Here is a 17316-nt window from a genome sequence, read left to right on the forward strand (position 1 = left end):
TGGGTGGGTGTTTGTTTAGGGGTGAGGAGGGTAGTGTATTCTGTTGTTGGGTAAAGAACTACGTGGTATTCCTTGGTGGCAATGGGGAGGATAGTTATTAATTCCAGATGAGGCCTTCTCTTGGAGGAAACATTAAAAAACAGTATGGCAGGGTCTTCCTTCTACTTAAGTCGTTCTCTTACAGGTAGTCGTTTTTGCCGTAAGCATTTTACACGCTAGCTCTCTGTGCCACTGACAAGAGTTGTTATTGAGATGAAAAGTAATCCATGCAGAAATGAAGTAATGTTTAAGGGTTTAGTTTGTGTATTTCTGTTTAGCAGTCATTCCAGTTTTCTTATGATATGGAAAGCCAGTTTGCATACTATATTGAAATGACTGTACCTGTTTTCAAAATTGCTTGAGTTCAACGCAGTACTAGTGTCAAACTTGTCGAACAAATAGTTTGAACGAAATAGATAGTTGTCATTTATCCTACAGTGGCATTACCTGACAGTGCTTCAGAAGAGCTTATCTAATTTGTTGCTTAGTCTAAAGGTGAGGACACTGGCCTGCCAATCATGGCAGCTTGCAGTAAGAGCTGTTAAGTCAAAAAGCGTCTTAATCTACATTTGATATATGTGAACAGAATGATGTCAGTCTAGTACCTCTGTTCTGACCAGAAATAGGCTTCAGTCAGTCCTTTGTTTGGTGAGTTTGTTGAACTGAATGTGCAAGTTCTTTATCATTCTGGTTAGTGTCTCTGTTGAAATGAGCTCTCCTTTTAACTGATTTCCATTTTATTTCAGTTTATCTGTTGGCATATCTGAGATATCTATCTACATTTGCACTGTATTGGAAGTAGTGCACCATGCATCATTTCAACTGGCAAACATTTGTCAAAGTGACCTTTGCAGTCCGCCTTTCTGCATTATTTCTTTTGCTTTTTTTTTCTTTTTTTTTGGCTCCACTGATTGCATATAAAAGAACATATTTATGAAACCATTGTGGCCTGGTGGGTTTTTTTTAAAAAAAGATATGTTATTTCAGAACATCTTAACAGGCAGAAGTCTGCTGGCAAATACCAGCATATCTTGGATTGGCATCAACTTGTCCAAAGACAAAGCGTATTTTAAAAAAAAAAAAAAAAGTGTAACTGTTATTTTTGAGCTGTGTTCGCATTGTTTTAACTAATTTTAGTATTTTACAGAATTTTGTTGTGATGGAAAAATTTATTAGAAGCTGAATTTGCTCTGGATTAGTAGAAATGGAGTTATCCCATGATTGTTCAGCTCATTTTATATGAGCCTTTTGAACCTTGAACTCAGTTTAATGCATTGTGAATTGGGAAGTTAAAAAAAAAAAAAAATCACATCTGACTGTATTAGGCCATTTGTGAGGAGTCTCAGAACTTGGGAATTGTTATTGCAAAGAAAATACTACCCTTTGTTTTGGAGTCTATGATGCTATATCTAATAAGGGAATCTAAACCACAGCTATGGACTTCATTTACATTCTTTCAGGAGCTCAAGAAGTATTCATGTAGAAAAATTGTGGGTTTATACTTAAATGAGAATATTTTCTATACAGATTTGAAATACTTTATCTATAAATAAGCTTGTCATATTTTCAGAATCAAGAACTGAGAGATTTTGGGGTACCATTTTTAGGATCGCAAACATCCTGATGAAAAATAAAATAATGTGTTTGGATAGTTATTGATTGCTTGTAAGTTGAAAAATATGTTCAAGAGAACTGTTTTCCTTGCAACAGTGTGTTCTGTACGATCTTAACTTGCAACATGAAACAACTGTCATTAATATTCACTTTGAGTAAAGAACAGCTTTGATAGTGTCTGTACTCTTCCAACACTTCTCTTCACTCCAAACCCTGTTCATCACACTGAACACTCGTTCTGTGCAACTGTTTGTTTTCAGCATAGGACAGATTCTCCTCGGTATAGCAATATGTCTTCAACAAACGTCTAGCAATTATTGAAAAAAAAAATGATTAGTGAAAGGGAAAATGGGAAGCTTCAGGGGTCTTGGAAGGAGTTCATGGGACTCCAAAAGACCATATGGAAAATTTGACTACTCTAATACAGACAGGATATGTAACATGTAATAGATAATGGTGATTAGATTTTTTGTCTAATAAATGGTAATAAAAATCTTAATCCAGTAACAGTTTCCAAGAAAAGTGGAAATAGTTGTTTTTTTTCTGATGTAATCAGGATACTGAATTAAAGAAATCTGTCAAACTGTTAGAACTGCACAAAATATTTTTGTAATATGCTACACTTTACAGCAGCAAATATTGCATAGTAGGAGTGGGCCTGTAGAGCAAAGCAGTGCAGTTGGTGCTAAGGACCTGACATGCACACAGCGTGCATTTCTAGCTTTATTGCGATTCTTATTTTAGTCTGGTGTTGAATACTGAATACCTGTGACGAGCTGGAGCTCTTTTTCTGCTTTAGTTTAATCCAGAAGGAATCCAGTTAGTGCATGGTAGATGGGGACAACTGAAAAAATTCTTTATGCAACCTCTTTTACTATCTTACCACCATTCCAAAATTTTGATAGGGAAGAGAAAAAGAAAATAAATCAGATTTTCATCTTTATTTACTTCATTGTCATTTGATAAATGACCGAAAAATAAGCCAGAACAAAATTATCATCAATGGAATAGTGAATTAGAATGGTTTTGGTATATGGTCCCATTCACGTAGAGGACTGCAGTCCATTTTGATAGGGTAATGTGCATGGACTTGGAGGGGCGAGGTGTGTGGTGTGTCTCCAGCAGTGCAGACCTACACCAATGGCAATGGGGCTACTCAAACTGTTTGGCTATAAGGAGCCCTGACGTATAGAAGGGCAGGTGGTCAGTGCATGGTTGTACTCCCCCAGCTGTGGTACAAGCCATCGTGCAATCTGCAACGTTGGTGATCGCAGTTTTGATCCCAAGGGTCTAACCCTGCTGAGACATTTCAAAGGTCAGAGTGTTGTGGCATAAGTGCTTCTTATACCATGTGAATGCATATACAAGTCCAAACTATGTTTACTTTGGGTGGTCACGACTTAGCCTTGAACCTTTTGTTGCTCCTGTTTTCTTTATGTAGACCAGCATTTGAAAAAGTATTATGTAATAGGATTTCATGTTCCATGTTTCACAATTGCGTGCACAGGCGGGAGTTAGATACAAAGATTACAATTGTGCAGTTTGTGTCATTTTGTCAACCAGTGTTATGTTTTTTCTAGCTGTTTTACTTTGCGTGTTCTTCATGGGTCATTTTTAGGCATCCTTCCTTATCAGGTAGGCGCCACGCCAGTCAAACGTTTTAATAACTCTGTGATGGCCTTACACATGTACTTGTGCAAACCTTGCAGATGAAAGCAAAGACTAGTAAATTTTTTCCATTAATCATATGCAATATGGTCAGTTAATGAAACACTATATGATGTAAAGAATTCTTAAGCAGGCAATATTTCCACTGACAATCTACATCTAGAGAGGGAAAGGTAGGTAAGAGAATAAGAAGGAGCACAAAAATAATGAGTATACAAGTATTCACCATAATAGAGATTAATTTTAACATCATCAGGAAAATAAGCAGAGCAGAAAAGCTGTTTTCTCTTAGGTAACAAACATCAGGAGGATATATAGGTGTGATTTTTTTTTATTTTTTTTATTTTTAAATTCATCATGGCAAGACAAATACATTTCAAATGTATTTCAAGTAAATCCTCTTACTTTGACACATCTATTAAAAGATTGTGGAATATAAGCAACAATAACTTATTTTCTACCTTTGAAAAATCAGCTTTTCTTCAAGAATTAGCTAAAAAAATACTCAGTCGTTGGAAAAAAATCACCTCTTTTGTGGAAAAAGTCCTCAAAGCTCCTGATGTTATGAGGGAAGTAAACACAGGATAATTTTGTTTTAAGTCATGGTGGTTGTAACATCACTCATCAGAAATTAAGAAATGAAGAGCAAAGGCTAATGGATTGCTCTGGAATGCTCAGCAGTAGGAGTTCATGGTCTCATCAGCACGGCAGGGGTGCCGAGATAACTTCCAGCTTGAAGATAGCACAACCGGTCAGACCTCACTTTAATTGAATGCTAACTGAAGTGCTTTGGGCCAATATGGGCGCTATTTTAAGTAGCGGCATCGCCTCTGCAACAGATGCAGGTATTGTATTTCATATACAATAAAGCAAAATAACACGATCAAATGTTATATTAGGAAAAAATACATATTTTAAGATTCAGAACGAATATGTATGTAATGATTGCTTATAAATGAGTTTCAAAATCAAACCTTTTGAGAACAGGTATCTCTTGAAATGGGCATTGACTTGTTTATCTTTCCCCCAAGAGTTAAGCATAAAAAGTACAGCAGAGTACAGAAACAGGGAGATAATGACATACCAGAACATAGCTTGTGTTTAAATCCGGACCCACCCTGGGTAATATCGGTTATGACTATTTATTGTGACTTCCATAAGAATTCTGTTCTACATGTTGAAAATCATATTGTTTAGTTTGTCTCAAGGACAGCAGTAGTCCTTTATTGAATATTGTATTAATAGGAGCTGTTGTGGATTTTAATTGTGACTATAAGAAATACCAGCATATCTGAATCTTTATGTGGGTAAATTCCAAGAAATTTGCAAATTTTGCAGAAAATTGTTTGTAATTTAAAGTGGCGCTGTCCCGAGTAGAACCATAGCTCACACTCAGTTATCCCCTGGCCTTTGTCTCTGAATGTCATGACAACAGCTGAAATGCCAGCTTTGTGCTTCCTTGATTTTAAACAGAGGAATTTTAATATCAAAACCAAAATGGTGTTTAAAGTTTTGGTTTGTTTGGTTTTTTTTAAATAAACTCTACAAAACCAAAGAAGCTATGCCTGTACCTACCTTATACTCTTCATGTATGAAGCGAGAGCTACCGTATGAAACAGTATTAATTATAGCAATAGTACAAAGAGTTGGTGTTAGTCATCTCATGCTAGAGAGTTACAAATGTTTTCTGAAATAAAGAATTCAAACGTTAGCACTTCTTGTTCAAGTTAAATAACGCTAGATTTAGAAAGCACAAACGTGCCTTCTAATCTAGATTATTTTTCCTTTTAGAGTGATCACGCTGTTTTAGCTCACTGCTTTCACGTTCCATTGAGGTCTGTGTAAATTGCTTGCTTGAAATGTGAATGTAGCTTCGAGTAAGAAATTCCTGCTGTGTGTGGCAAGCTATGAAAGGGGAAGAGAATTCTACAGCAACTGTTGTTAAAAGGACAGGTATCTTGTTTGGGCATAGATTGTTTGGTCTGAGTATTAGCTGTCTACTTTTCAGTATAGAGTCCCCACTGGGTTTTGATCGAACTTGTTGTGAAAGTACATTGTAGATCAATACGACAGGGGCCATTTGATGGTCTAGTAGTTAAATATCAGTGGAGCATTCCTCCGAAACTCAGTTTCTAAAGGTACCCAGTTGTATTTGCAGAAATGAGAATGTTGTAAGCTTTGCGCATGAAAACTTCTAGAGCTACTTTTGTTTATATTGATTCAATAATTTATTTTTTAAATAGCACTTCAAAAGGCATCATGTTTACAGTAATAATCTTGAAGATTTGTAAAAGGTTTTTTTGGAAAACAGTTTTGTTGTTCAGGGCCTTGAACAAATAAAAGAGCCAGGAGCGAATTGTATTATTTAATGCAATTTCAGTAAAGTTACAGCAGATACGCTGAGACAGCTTCAGCGGGGAATTTCTACAGGTTTCAACAGATTTTCTCATTTTTATGTGCTGAACAGGTATCAGCCTTAAACCTACTCAAATTTTTAAAGCAACCTTGCTATCGGTAGGTTCAAATAACGTAGATGACTACTGGATGTGAACTCTTTATACAACTAAAAAATTTTCAGCTAAGGAGTAGCTTTGGTTATTCTGTCTCTGAACTGCACTGATAAGGGAACAGATGCATGGATGCATGAGTGCTTACTGAGTATCTGAAGCATCCAGCGATTAAAGAAAAGTATTTGGGAAAATATTACAACCATGCACTAAAAATGCATGTTGAACTACCATCTCCTGGTGTTACGTGGCGCGGGTGGGAGACGTGCCATCAAGTAGAACTGTGTCTGCTCTGTCTTCCCAGGCTGACGCGAAAGGGAGAGCAAGAATGCCTGTTTTCTCTTCTGCTGGGAGATAACCTCTCCTTTTTCTCTTTCATCTTCCCCAAGGCAACTGGGAAAGTGGCAGTGGAGGCATAGCTTAGTTTTTATCTTTCTAAATAGTGTATTTTGAAAATACTGTTTTCTCTCTTTGGTCCTAAATTTAATGTTTCATAGTATGTCATGAGCCATCATCAAGTCAGTTCTGCGCCCCCACAAAGCCTCTGTATTTCCAGAAATCATTTCTTTGGGCAACAAGAACAACAACAAAAATTACATAAAAATAATATCTATAATATGTAAAAATATGTAAAAATAACATACGATATACAAAATTAAAGTATAATATATAAAAATATTCAACAATAATATATCGTATATATAAAAATAATATATATAAGATATATAAATACATACATTAAAAAAAAATAGGAGTTGTTACAGTTTGCTGCCTGGAAATGTTTTGGAAGAACGCCAGAACTGAGAAAAGAGTCTGCCCTCAGGAGCACTGTGTCTTGTACCACGGTATCTCACTGGAGACTATTTCATTTATTTTGATGCACTTTGAATTTGCTGCGTAGCTTGGGGTCATCTTCTTAAGACAAGAGTCTGTAGGAGCCCGAGAATAGCTAACGCAAAGTGGGTCAGGAAGGCAGTGCTATTTAAAGTACCACAAACATTGCAAGCTATTTGGCAGATCCAGCATGTCCTGCGTGTGTGCTGTGTTCACCAGTTATCTCGGGTAAGCAGTAGGTGGAGTAACTTGGTTGATTCTCCTGGGGACTCGATCGACAGTGCTACATGTTGTACTGAGATGGGTTTGCACATCACAGTGTTCCAGCTACCCTGTGGAAGGGGAAGCATTACGTTAGGTAAATGTATAGCTTCTAGCTCTTCCAGTGAGATTTCTAAAATCAGAGGTTCCATAAAGAAGTAAGAATGTAAAACTTAAAAACAAGTTAAACGTGAACTTAAGCACTTTGCTGAGTAGAATGGGACCTCTTGAAAGAGAGACCTCCAAAGAGGGAAGCTTTTGCTAGTATAAGAATTGGATTTTAAAATGACATCACAGCGTTTTTACTGCAACATTTCCTTGGATTCTCCTTGAACTGTTTAAAAACAAAGTGCAAGATATAAAGAGCAGTTGAAAATTTAGAGCTACTCACCCAAACTCACCTAGGTCACGTGCAGAAAATCGTTTGTGATATTCTGGAAGCACATAACTGCACAGTCAGGCAAAATGATAGGAAAACGCATGAAGTAGCATGTGCGGTTCAAGTTAAACAGGGTTAGGAGCAGAAGCCTGTGGTGATCATGGGCATGAATAAATTTGTCTTTAAAGTGGCTAACAGTTGGAGCTATTGTGAAGATCAATACAGAAGCTGTCTTTGATCTTCTTCCTTTTGAATGGCTGAAGCGTCCTTTATTCTGTTGTGGGACTGCACTTTATATGGAGCTTTTGGGTAGTAAAATATTCTATGGTAGATTTAGGTGTGTCATTTTGTTGGATTCCAAATCTTCTGTCTTTGAGACCTCTGGTAATTGTTTCTAACCCGGTAATTATTTTGGTTTTGTAAACTTGGGTGAGAGGCCTTTTGGCTTTATGATGAAATCCGTTCATGTACCTTGGTCACTACACAAACTCTGTAATGTGTCTATCAGTTAAGTCAAACAGCTTCACGTATTTATTGTAAAGTATTGATAAGAATAACAGAATTGGAGAGAATGTTCATCCAAAGCGTCCAGTGCTCTGTGCACACTGAAAATAGCAAATTTTAAATGAAATTAGGGAATAGGATAGGAGTCAGTCTGATTGTTTATAAATCATCTTATTAACATCTTTTTAAATGAGTGCTGTTTTCAGTAGTGTTTTTTTCAACAAACGCTTCATTTTCAATGAATACTTGTTTATCTTCTTTTGCCTTCAGAGTGTTTTGGTGCATGGTTTTTGGTATAACTATAGACTATGTGCTTTTCCCATGTTGGGGAAATACTCTTGTATTAAATGTTAATCTCATCTGTTCAGATTTTCTCCATAACAGTGTTCTAGAAAGCTTGTAGTTTTTGTTTTGTGTAAAAATAAAATAGATGTGTATCTCAATAATTTCCTGTTAAATCTTCTTATGTTTTGGTAGAATAAATATAAAAATAATTTGGTGCAGATACATCATTTTGGACCGAGTTAGAGTTTTGGTTTACTAGTGTTGCTGGTTTTGCATGCCAGGGAATCAGGGCAATCCTGAACAATAACGCATGGTAAATTATTTGAAACACTGGCCCTGCTCTTCCTCAAAATTTGAACCCTTCCTCAAAATTTTTAAGGAAAAGTACTGTAAAGGTAACATGGACCAACTGTAAACCACTTACTTTTTCCTTGCAGAGCATATTTTGTAGACTGACTTCATAAACCAGAGGTTCAATTGCAATATGTATTTTGATGACTATTTAAGTATTGTATGAAGATTTTGGGTGTTTTTGTTGTTGTCTATATCTGTTTAATTGGATGCATGTTTATCAAGATTGCTTGAAAGGGAGTATTTGTATGTATTGACTATTAGTAAATAAATAAATTTGTAATGGAGAATTTTAAATAAATCAGCATATTTGTGTACTCTAGTTACCATCTAACTTTTTCTGTTTAAATTTTTTAGGGAGAGCCGATAACTTTCTGTGAGAATAGTTTTGTGAAGCATCGTTCCAGTACTACTAAGCAGTTCCTGGAAACTGCTGTTAATCTTCAACTCTTTAAACAGGTATGAGAGGGTAAACGACCCATGTTTAATGATTTTCTCTTGAAACATATCTGTGTTTAAATGTATTTTCCTTTCTCTTATCTTGTGAAACTCTGGTTAAAATAGAAGTACAAGTACTTTGTGTACAGACAGTTATCCCTGGTTTGTTGGATTATTAAATCTTCAATTGCAGTTAAAAAGAATGGTGGTAGTGAGGAAACTCAACAAAAAATAACCCCAGGGTGCAGAGCCCGCGCAGCATCTCTTCAGAGCCAGTCGGCAACTCATCTAAACAGGAAAAATCGTGGATCTCCCGGCTTGATGGTTGAACTTCATTTTCAGCTCTCTTGGCTCATGACCAAAGAACCTAAACAACATAGTGCTTTCTTAAATTGGACTTCAGTGGCTTTTTATTTAAAAACTGGATTCATACTGTAATTGCAGTTTTCATTGCTAGGCTTTTTGAAATGTGCACACGGAGAATATAACAAACCTGAGCCATAGGGGTGGCCTGAAGAATATTCTAGCTGATCTCTTAATGCAGATTATGAGCTAATAGAGAACAAATTATTGAATGTCTGGCATAGCTCAGTAATAGTTTTATTACGGTCTTTGAAATCAAGTTTTTTCTTTGATTTTATTCTGTAACTGTCTTTTCTCCCATTTCATCACATGACCCCATTGCATCAAAAGGGTGTTAAGAAACTTATAACTAGATTTTTAGGAGAACCAAGGAAAATGTGAATAAAATCAGAAGGCTTATAAAAGTATATTATTTGCCTGCAAATATCTGGAATGATTGAGGCATGGGAGTTCATGTTTAAATAATCTGGTGGGCGCCTTTGAAGATATACTACCATGATAGATAAGGGAAATTCATTATACCCAGAATCTTCTAATTTTCAAAAAACCACTGGGTGTTAATCAGAGGCTAGTGTCTAAAGTAAAGATTTATGCAAGGATGATAGCGCGTAAGAGTCCTGTGAAAACATGTTTCTCCTGATCGTATAAAGTTAAAGAAATATCTATCATAGAATTGGGCTCCTTTAATTTTTCTCTGTTTTATTTTATACAATTAAAAAATGTAAAAAAAAATTAAAATAATAAGAAATCTGAAATCTTTTGAAGTATCCAGCACATATGATTGAAATGGAAAGAAGTAAAGGAGTAAACAGTGTTGTTTACATTTTGCATATCTCAGTGTGATAAGCTAGCATGAAACTTTCTTAATAGAAAACTGCCTACAAGCAATGTTTCTGAACTGTTGTCACACTACTGCTAAAGCAAGGTCTTCAGCTGTAAGAGAAAGGTTTAACTCCACTGAAATGAATGGGCTTGTCAGTGTGCCTCTGTGCTTACCCATTACATTTTAATATGTGTTCGATTAAACAGAATCAGTTTACAGTTTGTTTATGGCTTGTTTTAATTTTATTTCAACTAAAGGAAATAATATATTTTAGAGGATTAGGAAATAGTAACAATTTTGATCACACGTGTGGTTTAATAGTAGTAGTAGTAGGTTTTTTTCATTCCTCTAGTTTCTGTTGCGAAGGTTACTCCGACTTTTTCAGCTAATGCTTAGCCCAGCTGCATCTTCTCCATTTTTTTCCCCACTGACAAATGAGCTGTTTTCAAAGTTGTTTGTGTTCAAAGAGACCAAACTGTATTTTATTCTGTTCTGGAAAATCTTTTAAGCAGAAAATAGTTCTTAGAAGCAGCCTTAGACCAAGCAGAAAATAGCTACTTTAAATGCACCCCTTTTGCCATAACTGACAAGTAACCTTTATTTCTGCCATTTTGTAAAATCCTTCCTCTGTCCTTTTTTCTTAGTGGGCTTTTAATCTTCTCCTCCTCTCTCCTGCATTAAAACATATTAATTCCTCTGATTTAACCACTATTTTAAGTTTGGAAGTGCTAGTATCTTTTCACCAAAGTACCAGGAAATCACTGTTGGAATAAATTGTGGAATTCTTTGTGGTACTCCCATTCAGATTATTTTCATCTTCAACATCATCTGTTTTTACTTTGTGTTGCATTTTGATGTGTTTTCTGTTAATGATCCCCCCCAAATGTATTAGCACATGCCAGTCTTTTGTACCAAAATCGTTAACTAACCTGTAAATGGGATCAGTCACGACACTTACCCTGAAATACCATGAGGGGTGACACTTCCAGCCTAACACTTTTCCTTCCATTGCAAGCTGTTATCTCCTTTTTGGGCCAGTCCTTACCCAACCTAAAGTTCAGGTGTACCGTTCAGGTACTCTGATTTTATTTCATCTCAACTAGGATTTTGAGGCACATGCAAGAGGCATTTCTGTGGTGTAGATAAATTGCATTTCCTTTCTCTATAAAATTAATTGTCAAAGAATCTGTGAGAAACAGTGTTTTAACTTATATGTTGTATCTTCCCACTTACTTATTTACCACTTTGACCCTCGAAATGCCCCCTCATCAAATTGTTAAGGGCAAACTGGCAGACCAACACTTCAGACAACCATTGCTTTTTTAAGTAATGGTACTGTTCTTCTCCACTTCAACTGTGTTTCCTTTACTTTGATAGACTCATAAAAATTTTTTTTACTTCCAGGTACATGTGCTGTTTTCCATAGAATCGTGTAACAGAGGTGAATCTAGGGGTTTCTGATTCACGTTTTATTCCTCAGATACTGTAATGTCCATTTCTGTATCTCATTTTCATTAACGTTTGTATTTTTGTTCCTTTATTCAGCATCATAGTCTTTACTGAAAACTGAGGCAGGATATTTTTGGCGGGGACCACGCTTAGATTATCTTTTAGCCTCAAACCATTCTCTTGGACTTATAAATTATGGAGATGCCTTTGAATTCAGGTTGATGACTTCACGTTTTTGGAAGTTGAAAGGACTGTTTATATTGCTCTGAAACAGAATGCACCAAACTCTTTATGCAAAACATACATTTGCCAGGAATTTATAGAAGTAATTTATGATAAATACCCTGATAAGGATCACAACTATAGAGACGTATGAAGTTTAATGTGCTGGCTTTAGTTTTCTAAAGCTGTCCTCTGCCCTGAATAGATTTAATTTTAAAAACCCTGATTATTGTTATTCTTATATATTATTCATATTAAAAAATTTCTTAAAAAGAAAATAACTATTACTTATATATTAAATATTCTTATTTCCTGATTAAATATTCTGTATATGATGTCTTTTCCCCAGATTAAATGTTTGTTCTCTTGGACTGTATACTTAACGTTACTCCTTTTCTCACTGTTTTTTTTTTTTTCACCACATCTTTGATATTTCTACTATTATGCATCCTATTTATCTGTTAGCTTTTTCTGAGCCTTGGAAAGGCTCCCCTTTAATTAGGGTAACATGGAAGGTAGCTAATCTTTATTTCAAGCTGCAAACACAGGCAATTAATAGTTGCATCTTACATGTCAAATAGTTCTGATGAGTGTCCAGGGAAAATACTAATTCATTCTTAGAACTAGCATGAAGCCTAATGCTAGACTATCTCGTTACATAATGTAATTGTTTAAGTGATGTAATCTGCAACATTTGTTGGGATTTGTTCCTAAAAAGGTGGAAAGTGTCAACGAGAAAAATAAATAATGAATGCAGGATTAGGACTTGAAGAATCATAAGTCTTTTGAACATTATTATTAATTTCAAATTTCATTTACAAGTTTTATGAGTTGAGCTCTCTTCTTGCAAGATGTTGAGCTCCTATTGTGTGGAAATCACATTTATGATGTTTTCTTTGCTTCTACCAACTTTTTGTTTTTAATAATGGGTGAATCGACTTGGAATTTTTACTCCTACCTAAATAAATGATTGGGTTCAGCTCACAAACATCACGTCTCCTCCCACAGCCCCCACTCTTTATCATCTCTGCAGCAAGATCTTCTGAAGTGGATATGGTCCATATTTTGATTTTTAGAATTCAAAATTATTTATGGATTATGGTATTTCTGTCTTTAGTCAGCTTAAAATCCAAGAGCAGCACTGGAATTACTAGTTTTTCATTGAAAGTGGTAGTCAACCAAGGTCTCTCTGGGTCTCAAAGTAAATGCATTTCTTGAAATAGGCCCAGATTTTTCGAGGGAGTGTGGGTTTGAAAAATGGGAGGAGAAAACCATAAAGCGTATGTGTGATTCCACGTGCTGTTCTTTTCATGTAGCAATCTAAGTGCAACCGTTAACAGTAAACTATTCAAAAGTAATAACTACTACTACCACTTAAAAGTTCCTTTAAATAATGTCTCTAGTATCTTTTTGCTAACAGTTCAGCTTGTCAGTATTTACATTAAATACTCAGTTGGAGTGATCCTCTAAAAACTAAAGTTCAGTCAGTGTCTCAGCCTTCTGTTGATAGAATTTTACCAACTGATGAGTATGTCCATAAATCTTACGTTAGTTTATAGTATGGAATGAATTCATAACTTTCCCAAAAGAGATAACGTCTTACAGTTCAAAGGCTGGAGATGGGAGGGGATGGGGTGGTGGGTTTTTTTTCCTCACGGCAGTAGCTAAAGATGCTCTTATCTCTTTTTGTTACTGTGAAATAATCCAGTGATCCCATAGTGGTCTGACCATGAACCAACCTATTTGGAAAAAAAAAAAGCCAACTTCGAGTAAAATGAAAAAATAAGAAGGAATTCAGACAAGAAAGAGAAAGAAATGGTTATCTATTTGCTTGCCTTATTTTTGCTACTGGAATTTGTGTACCCTGAGAAAGGGATTTGTTTCACATCACTAGTCTGTTTATTGACAAGCATCCGATTGTCACTGACACTGTTTGAATAATCTCTGCTAAAATATGATACAGCCAAATAATTAATTTTGTTTCTGTGTACTTGTTAGTACCGGTGAATAACTCATCATTCTTGCTAGAAGATGAACCGTGTATAATTGGAGAAGTGCTTTCTCACTTTATCTCTCAGACTTGAGTTAGCCTTTTCAAAACAGAAAGGGGTTGCTTCTTGAAAGAATTTTAAACCTTTAAGAATGTGCTCGTTGTACGTCTTTGAAGCCTGGTAATTCTTGAGAAGAATGTAGTCATTCCTTCTGAAAGGTTTAATCATTAATTATCGTACTTTCACTTTTTCTGATTTACTTCGATCGTTTCAGTCTTTCTATATACACTGATATGTGGATGCAAATCCATGTGCTTATGCAGCTGTAACCTCCGCATAAGGACAGCTGTTGCAATATGCATCTGTAGATGCAACTACATAAGTGTTAGTGGTTAAAAAATGAAAAGGGTAAACAGATGTGTTGGGACTTAAAAATACAGTGATGTCAACCCCGAACCGTGCTCAGTCGGGCGGAGAGGGTTTTAGGGGTCTGCCTTGGTATCCTGCCTCGCTTTGTTTTGGGACTTCATGCATCACGTTCCCATACACTGAAATTAAATGTCCTTGGAGTCGGCTTGCACCCCGCCAGTCACATCCAGCCTGCTGCTGCCACCGTTTCTGAAACCGAGCCACAGCCTTCCTCTGCTGTTTCAGCGTGGATGGTTTTGCTACAATTTCCCTTCACGTACTGTCCTTATAGGCTCCTTTTTCGTGTAAAACACATACACTTTCAACGGACCTCAAGTAGACATCGTAGTCTGTTATTTCTTTGAACTGGGTGAAGTGTTTTCACTTGTTCTAAAGGTACTTTCTGTGCCCATAAAGTTCTACTTTGGACCCATTGATGCATACCCCGAAAGGGATACCACAGGGAGGTTTGTTTATGTTCTTTTGTTGATGATATGAGGTAAGCTTATGATTCAAAAACAGAACATCAGGGAGTGACTCAGAGATCTTTATTTGATTACGATTACAAATCCAAAGTTACCATTTGTAAAGAAAAAAATTAATATATTTTCATGCCATTAGAAAAGCAAGAAAAGCTGAAAAGCCCTTTAAAATGTGTCTGAACAAACTGATGTGTAATTTCATTGACTATAAAATTTACAAATCTATTTTTAAATTTTGCATAATACATATGATTTTCTTGATTTGTATATAAAAAATACTCTGATATTTCTGCTGCTCATAGTTGCAACTGCTCTTGAAAAATCCATCTAAAAGCAATATATTATCTATAAGCCACATGTTGTCTTGAACATCTGTATTCCATTGTAATGTACATACTGAAAACTATAACGCTGTATAGTAATAGAAGGGCCAACAGTGTGACTATTTTTTTTTTTTTCAAGTTTATTGATGGTCGGCTATCAAAATTAAATGCAGGAAGAGGATTCTCCGATGTTTTTGAAGAAGAAATCACAGCAGGAGGCTTTTCTGGAGGTACAGAATTAATTTGAGTGGTCCTCACTGATTATGCTTCTTTGGGAGCTGTTCAATGTGATGATGTTCTCAGGGTGTCCTGTAAATTTTTGAAGTAACAAATCTAATTATTGCTTCATCGTACCCATTCATTCTTGGCAAGGCTTTAAAAAATCACTGCTGGTACACATACTATTACGTATCCAGTTATGTCAGTATATTAAATGAAGATATGTTGTTTTGATGAAATATCACTATATTGTTTACATTTTTAACTGAATAATGTGATACGTTATATGTAAACTGCATTTTAAAAATAACTTTGAAATTTCTGCTACTGAACTCTTTCTAGTTATGTTTTCTGTAAAAAAAAAAAAAAAAAAAAAAAAAAAAAAAGAAAAAACTCCTGTTTTTTCACATCCAATTATTTCTGTAGTGCAGAAATCAGAGCGATTTCCCAAATTTTTAGAGAAATTTGCTTTCTTCAGCATATGTGTTACTCTAAGAAAGAGGGAAAAATGTAACAGTTGTGTATAATCTCAGATGGAACATTGAAAGTTTGCCCTCTTCATAAACAAAATATTATTCCTTGTGTTTTTTTCCCTGGGTTATGTTCACTGACAATTGTTATAACACTTTTCACATTAGCTAGCTTACAAAGTTAACCCCTATAGTGGATGCTGAATGCATTGCTGGATATTGCACGATTATGGATTGCTTTCCGCTTAGACATTTATTACAGCTGCGTTGTTATTTGAGGTATCAATTTGCTATCAAAATATCGGATCAAAATGTGCATGACACAGCGCAAATACTGTTTTATGGTCTTTAGCGTAGAAGCTTTCTCAGTAAATGGAAGTTACATGACTTCAGCAAATCCACTGAGTTGCATCTGGCAGCTCTAGATGGGTCTTCCTTTGCCAGACTACCCTTAAACGGATGTATTTACAGAAGAAGGGATTTGGCCCCCACAGAGAAATCATTGAGTCATGCAGAGCCATCCTCACCTTCTGTAAATAATACCTTTTTTATGCTCAGAGTACATAAATCCATTTGTTCAAGATTTTCACTGCCTTCTCCTGCCCTCTGTGTCTTGTGCTGTGATCTAGCACATAATTATTTCTTTTCTTGATTAAAGTGTGGCTAGTTATACAGAGATTTACGTCTTTTCTACCTTTTTAGGATAACTTATGCTGCTCTGTAAACAGATTTTAGGCATTGAGCATCCATTATTCAGATAGGTGGTGTCAGTATTGCAAGTTCTTTCGCTGAGCGCATTAGAGGGTCAGGAGGCTGCAATAAAACTGCAGTAGAAGTTAGATAAAGCTCATTTCAGTGAGCCACATCTCACCTGGCTCTGCTCAGGAGGGAATGCTCGGCTTCTCCAGCAGTTCTCAGTTAGATTGCACTGCGTGCTTACTTTTCAAGTCAGACAAGCTGTATATTGCCAGGTTGTGGACAAATTGCTTAGGGCACATATTCAGTATTTACATAACTGCTGTCTCATTATCGTTATGAAGTGCAGGGCTAACAATATGTATGCAATTGAAGGTGACATTTTGTGACGCTAATGGGGTAGAACTATGATCTCTTTGCAGAGTTAACTCCCATCAACTTTATCAGGAAGCCCAAGGTTTTTAAAAAAAACAGGTGAAAACCAGCCTTCAGAAAAGTCACGGAAAGTTAGTGTAAGCTACAAGCTGTTCAAAGGACAGGGGAACACATTCTTAGCTGAAGAGAGTACGATTTAAAAATCAGTGAATCAAATGGAAAGTGTTTCTTTAAGTAATCTCTTTTTTAATTTGCATTTTTCCACATATGCGAGCGTAACTAAATCAGCACAGAAAATTAAACTGGAAATTGGAGAATAAAACTTAGGTTTCATTATTTTTTATGATTTTTTCTTTTCCTCCAGTGAAGTCGTCAAAACTTATTTCCCTGTGACTATATGTGAAAAGAAATGTCAGCCATCTTCGTTACAGTTTGCACTTCATACTTAAAATTTTATTGTCTTTTACATGAATTATTCTGTGGAAGTATTAGTTCTCAAGAGTTTTATGTAACTTTCAATACAAGAAGATAGTGATGATTGATTGGCTTAGCACTTGGATTTCTTGTAGAATATATCCATTAAAGTAATTTGTAATCACATTAATTTTACTACAG

At 35.7% G+C, this 17316-nt stretch overlaps 1 protein-coding gene across 2 annotated transcripts in view; it reads left to right on the plus strand.

Moving 5' to 3' along the window:
* The window catches only part of DENND1B (DENN domain containing 1B), a 164769-nt gene that overhangs the window by 117551 nt on the left and 29902 nt on the right, over window positions 1–17316 (plus strand). For both annotated transcript variants that reach the window (XM_063344729.1, XM_063344730.1), the window contains 2 exons: window positions 8800–8901; window positions 15081–15171. In XM_063344729.1, the coding sequence (XP_063200799.1) occupies window positions 8800–8901; window positions 15081–15171 (193 nt within the window). The remainder of the gene's footprint in view (window positions 1–8799; window positions 8902–15080; window positions 15172–17316) is intronic.

The sequence above is a fragment of the Chroicocephalus ridibundus genome, chromosome 8, assembly GCF_963924245.1.
Source record: "Chroicocephalus ridibundus chromosome 8, bChrRid1.1, whole genome shotgun sequence".
Taxonomy (NCBI): Eukaryota; Metazoa; Chordata; class Aves; order Charadriiformes; family Laridae; genus Chroicocephalus; species Chroicocephalus ridibundus.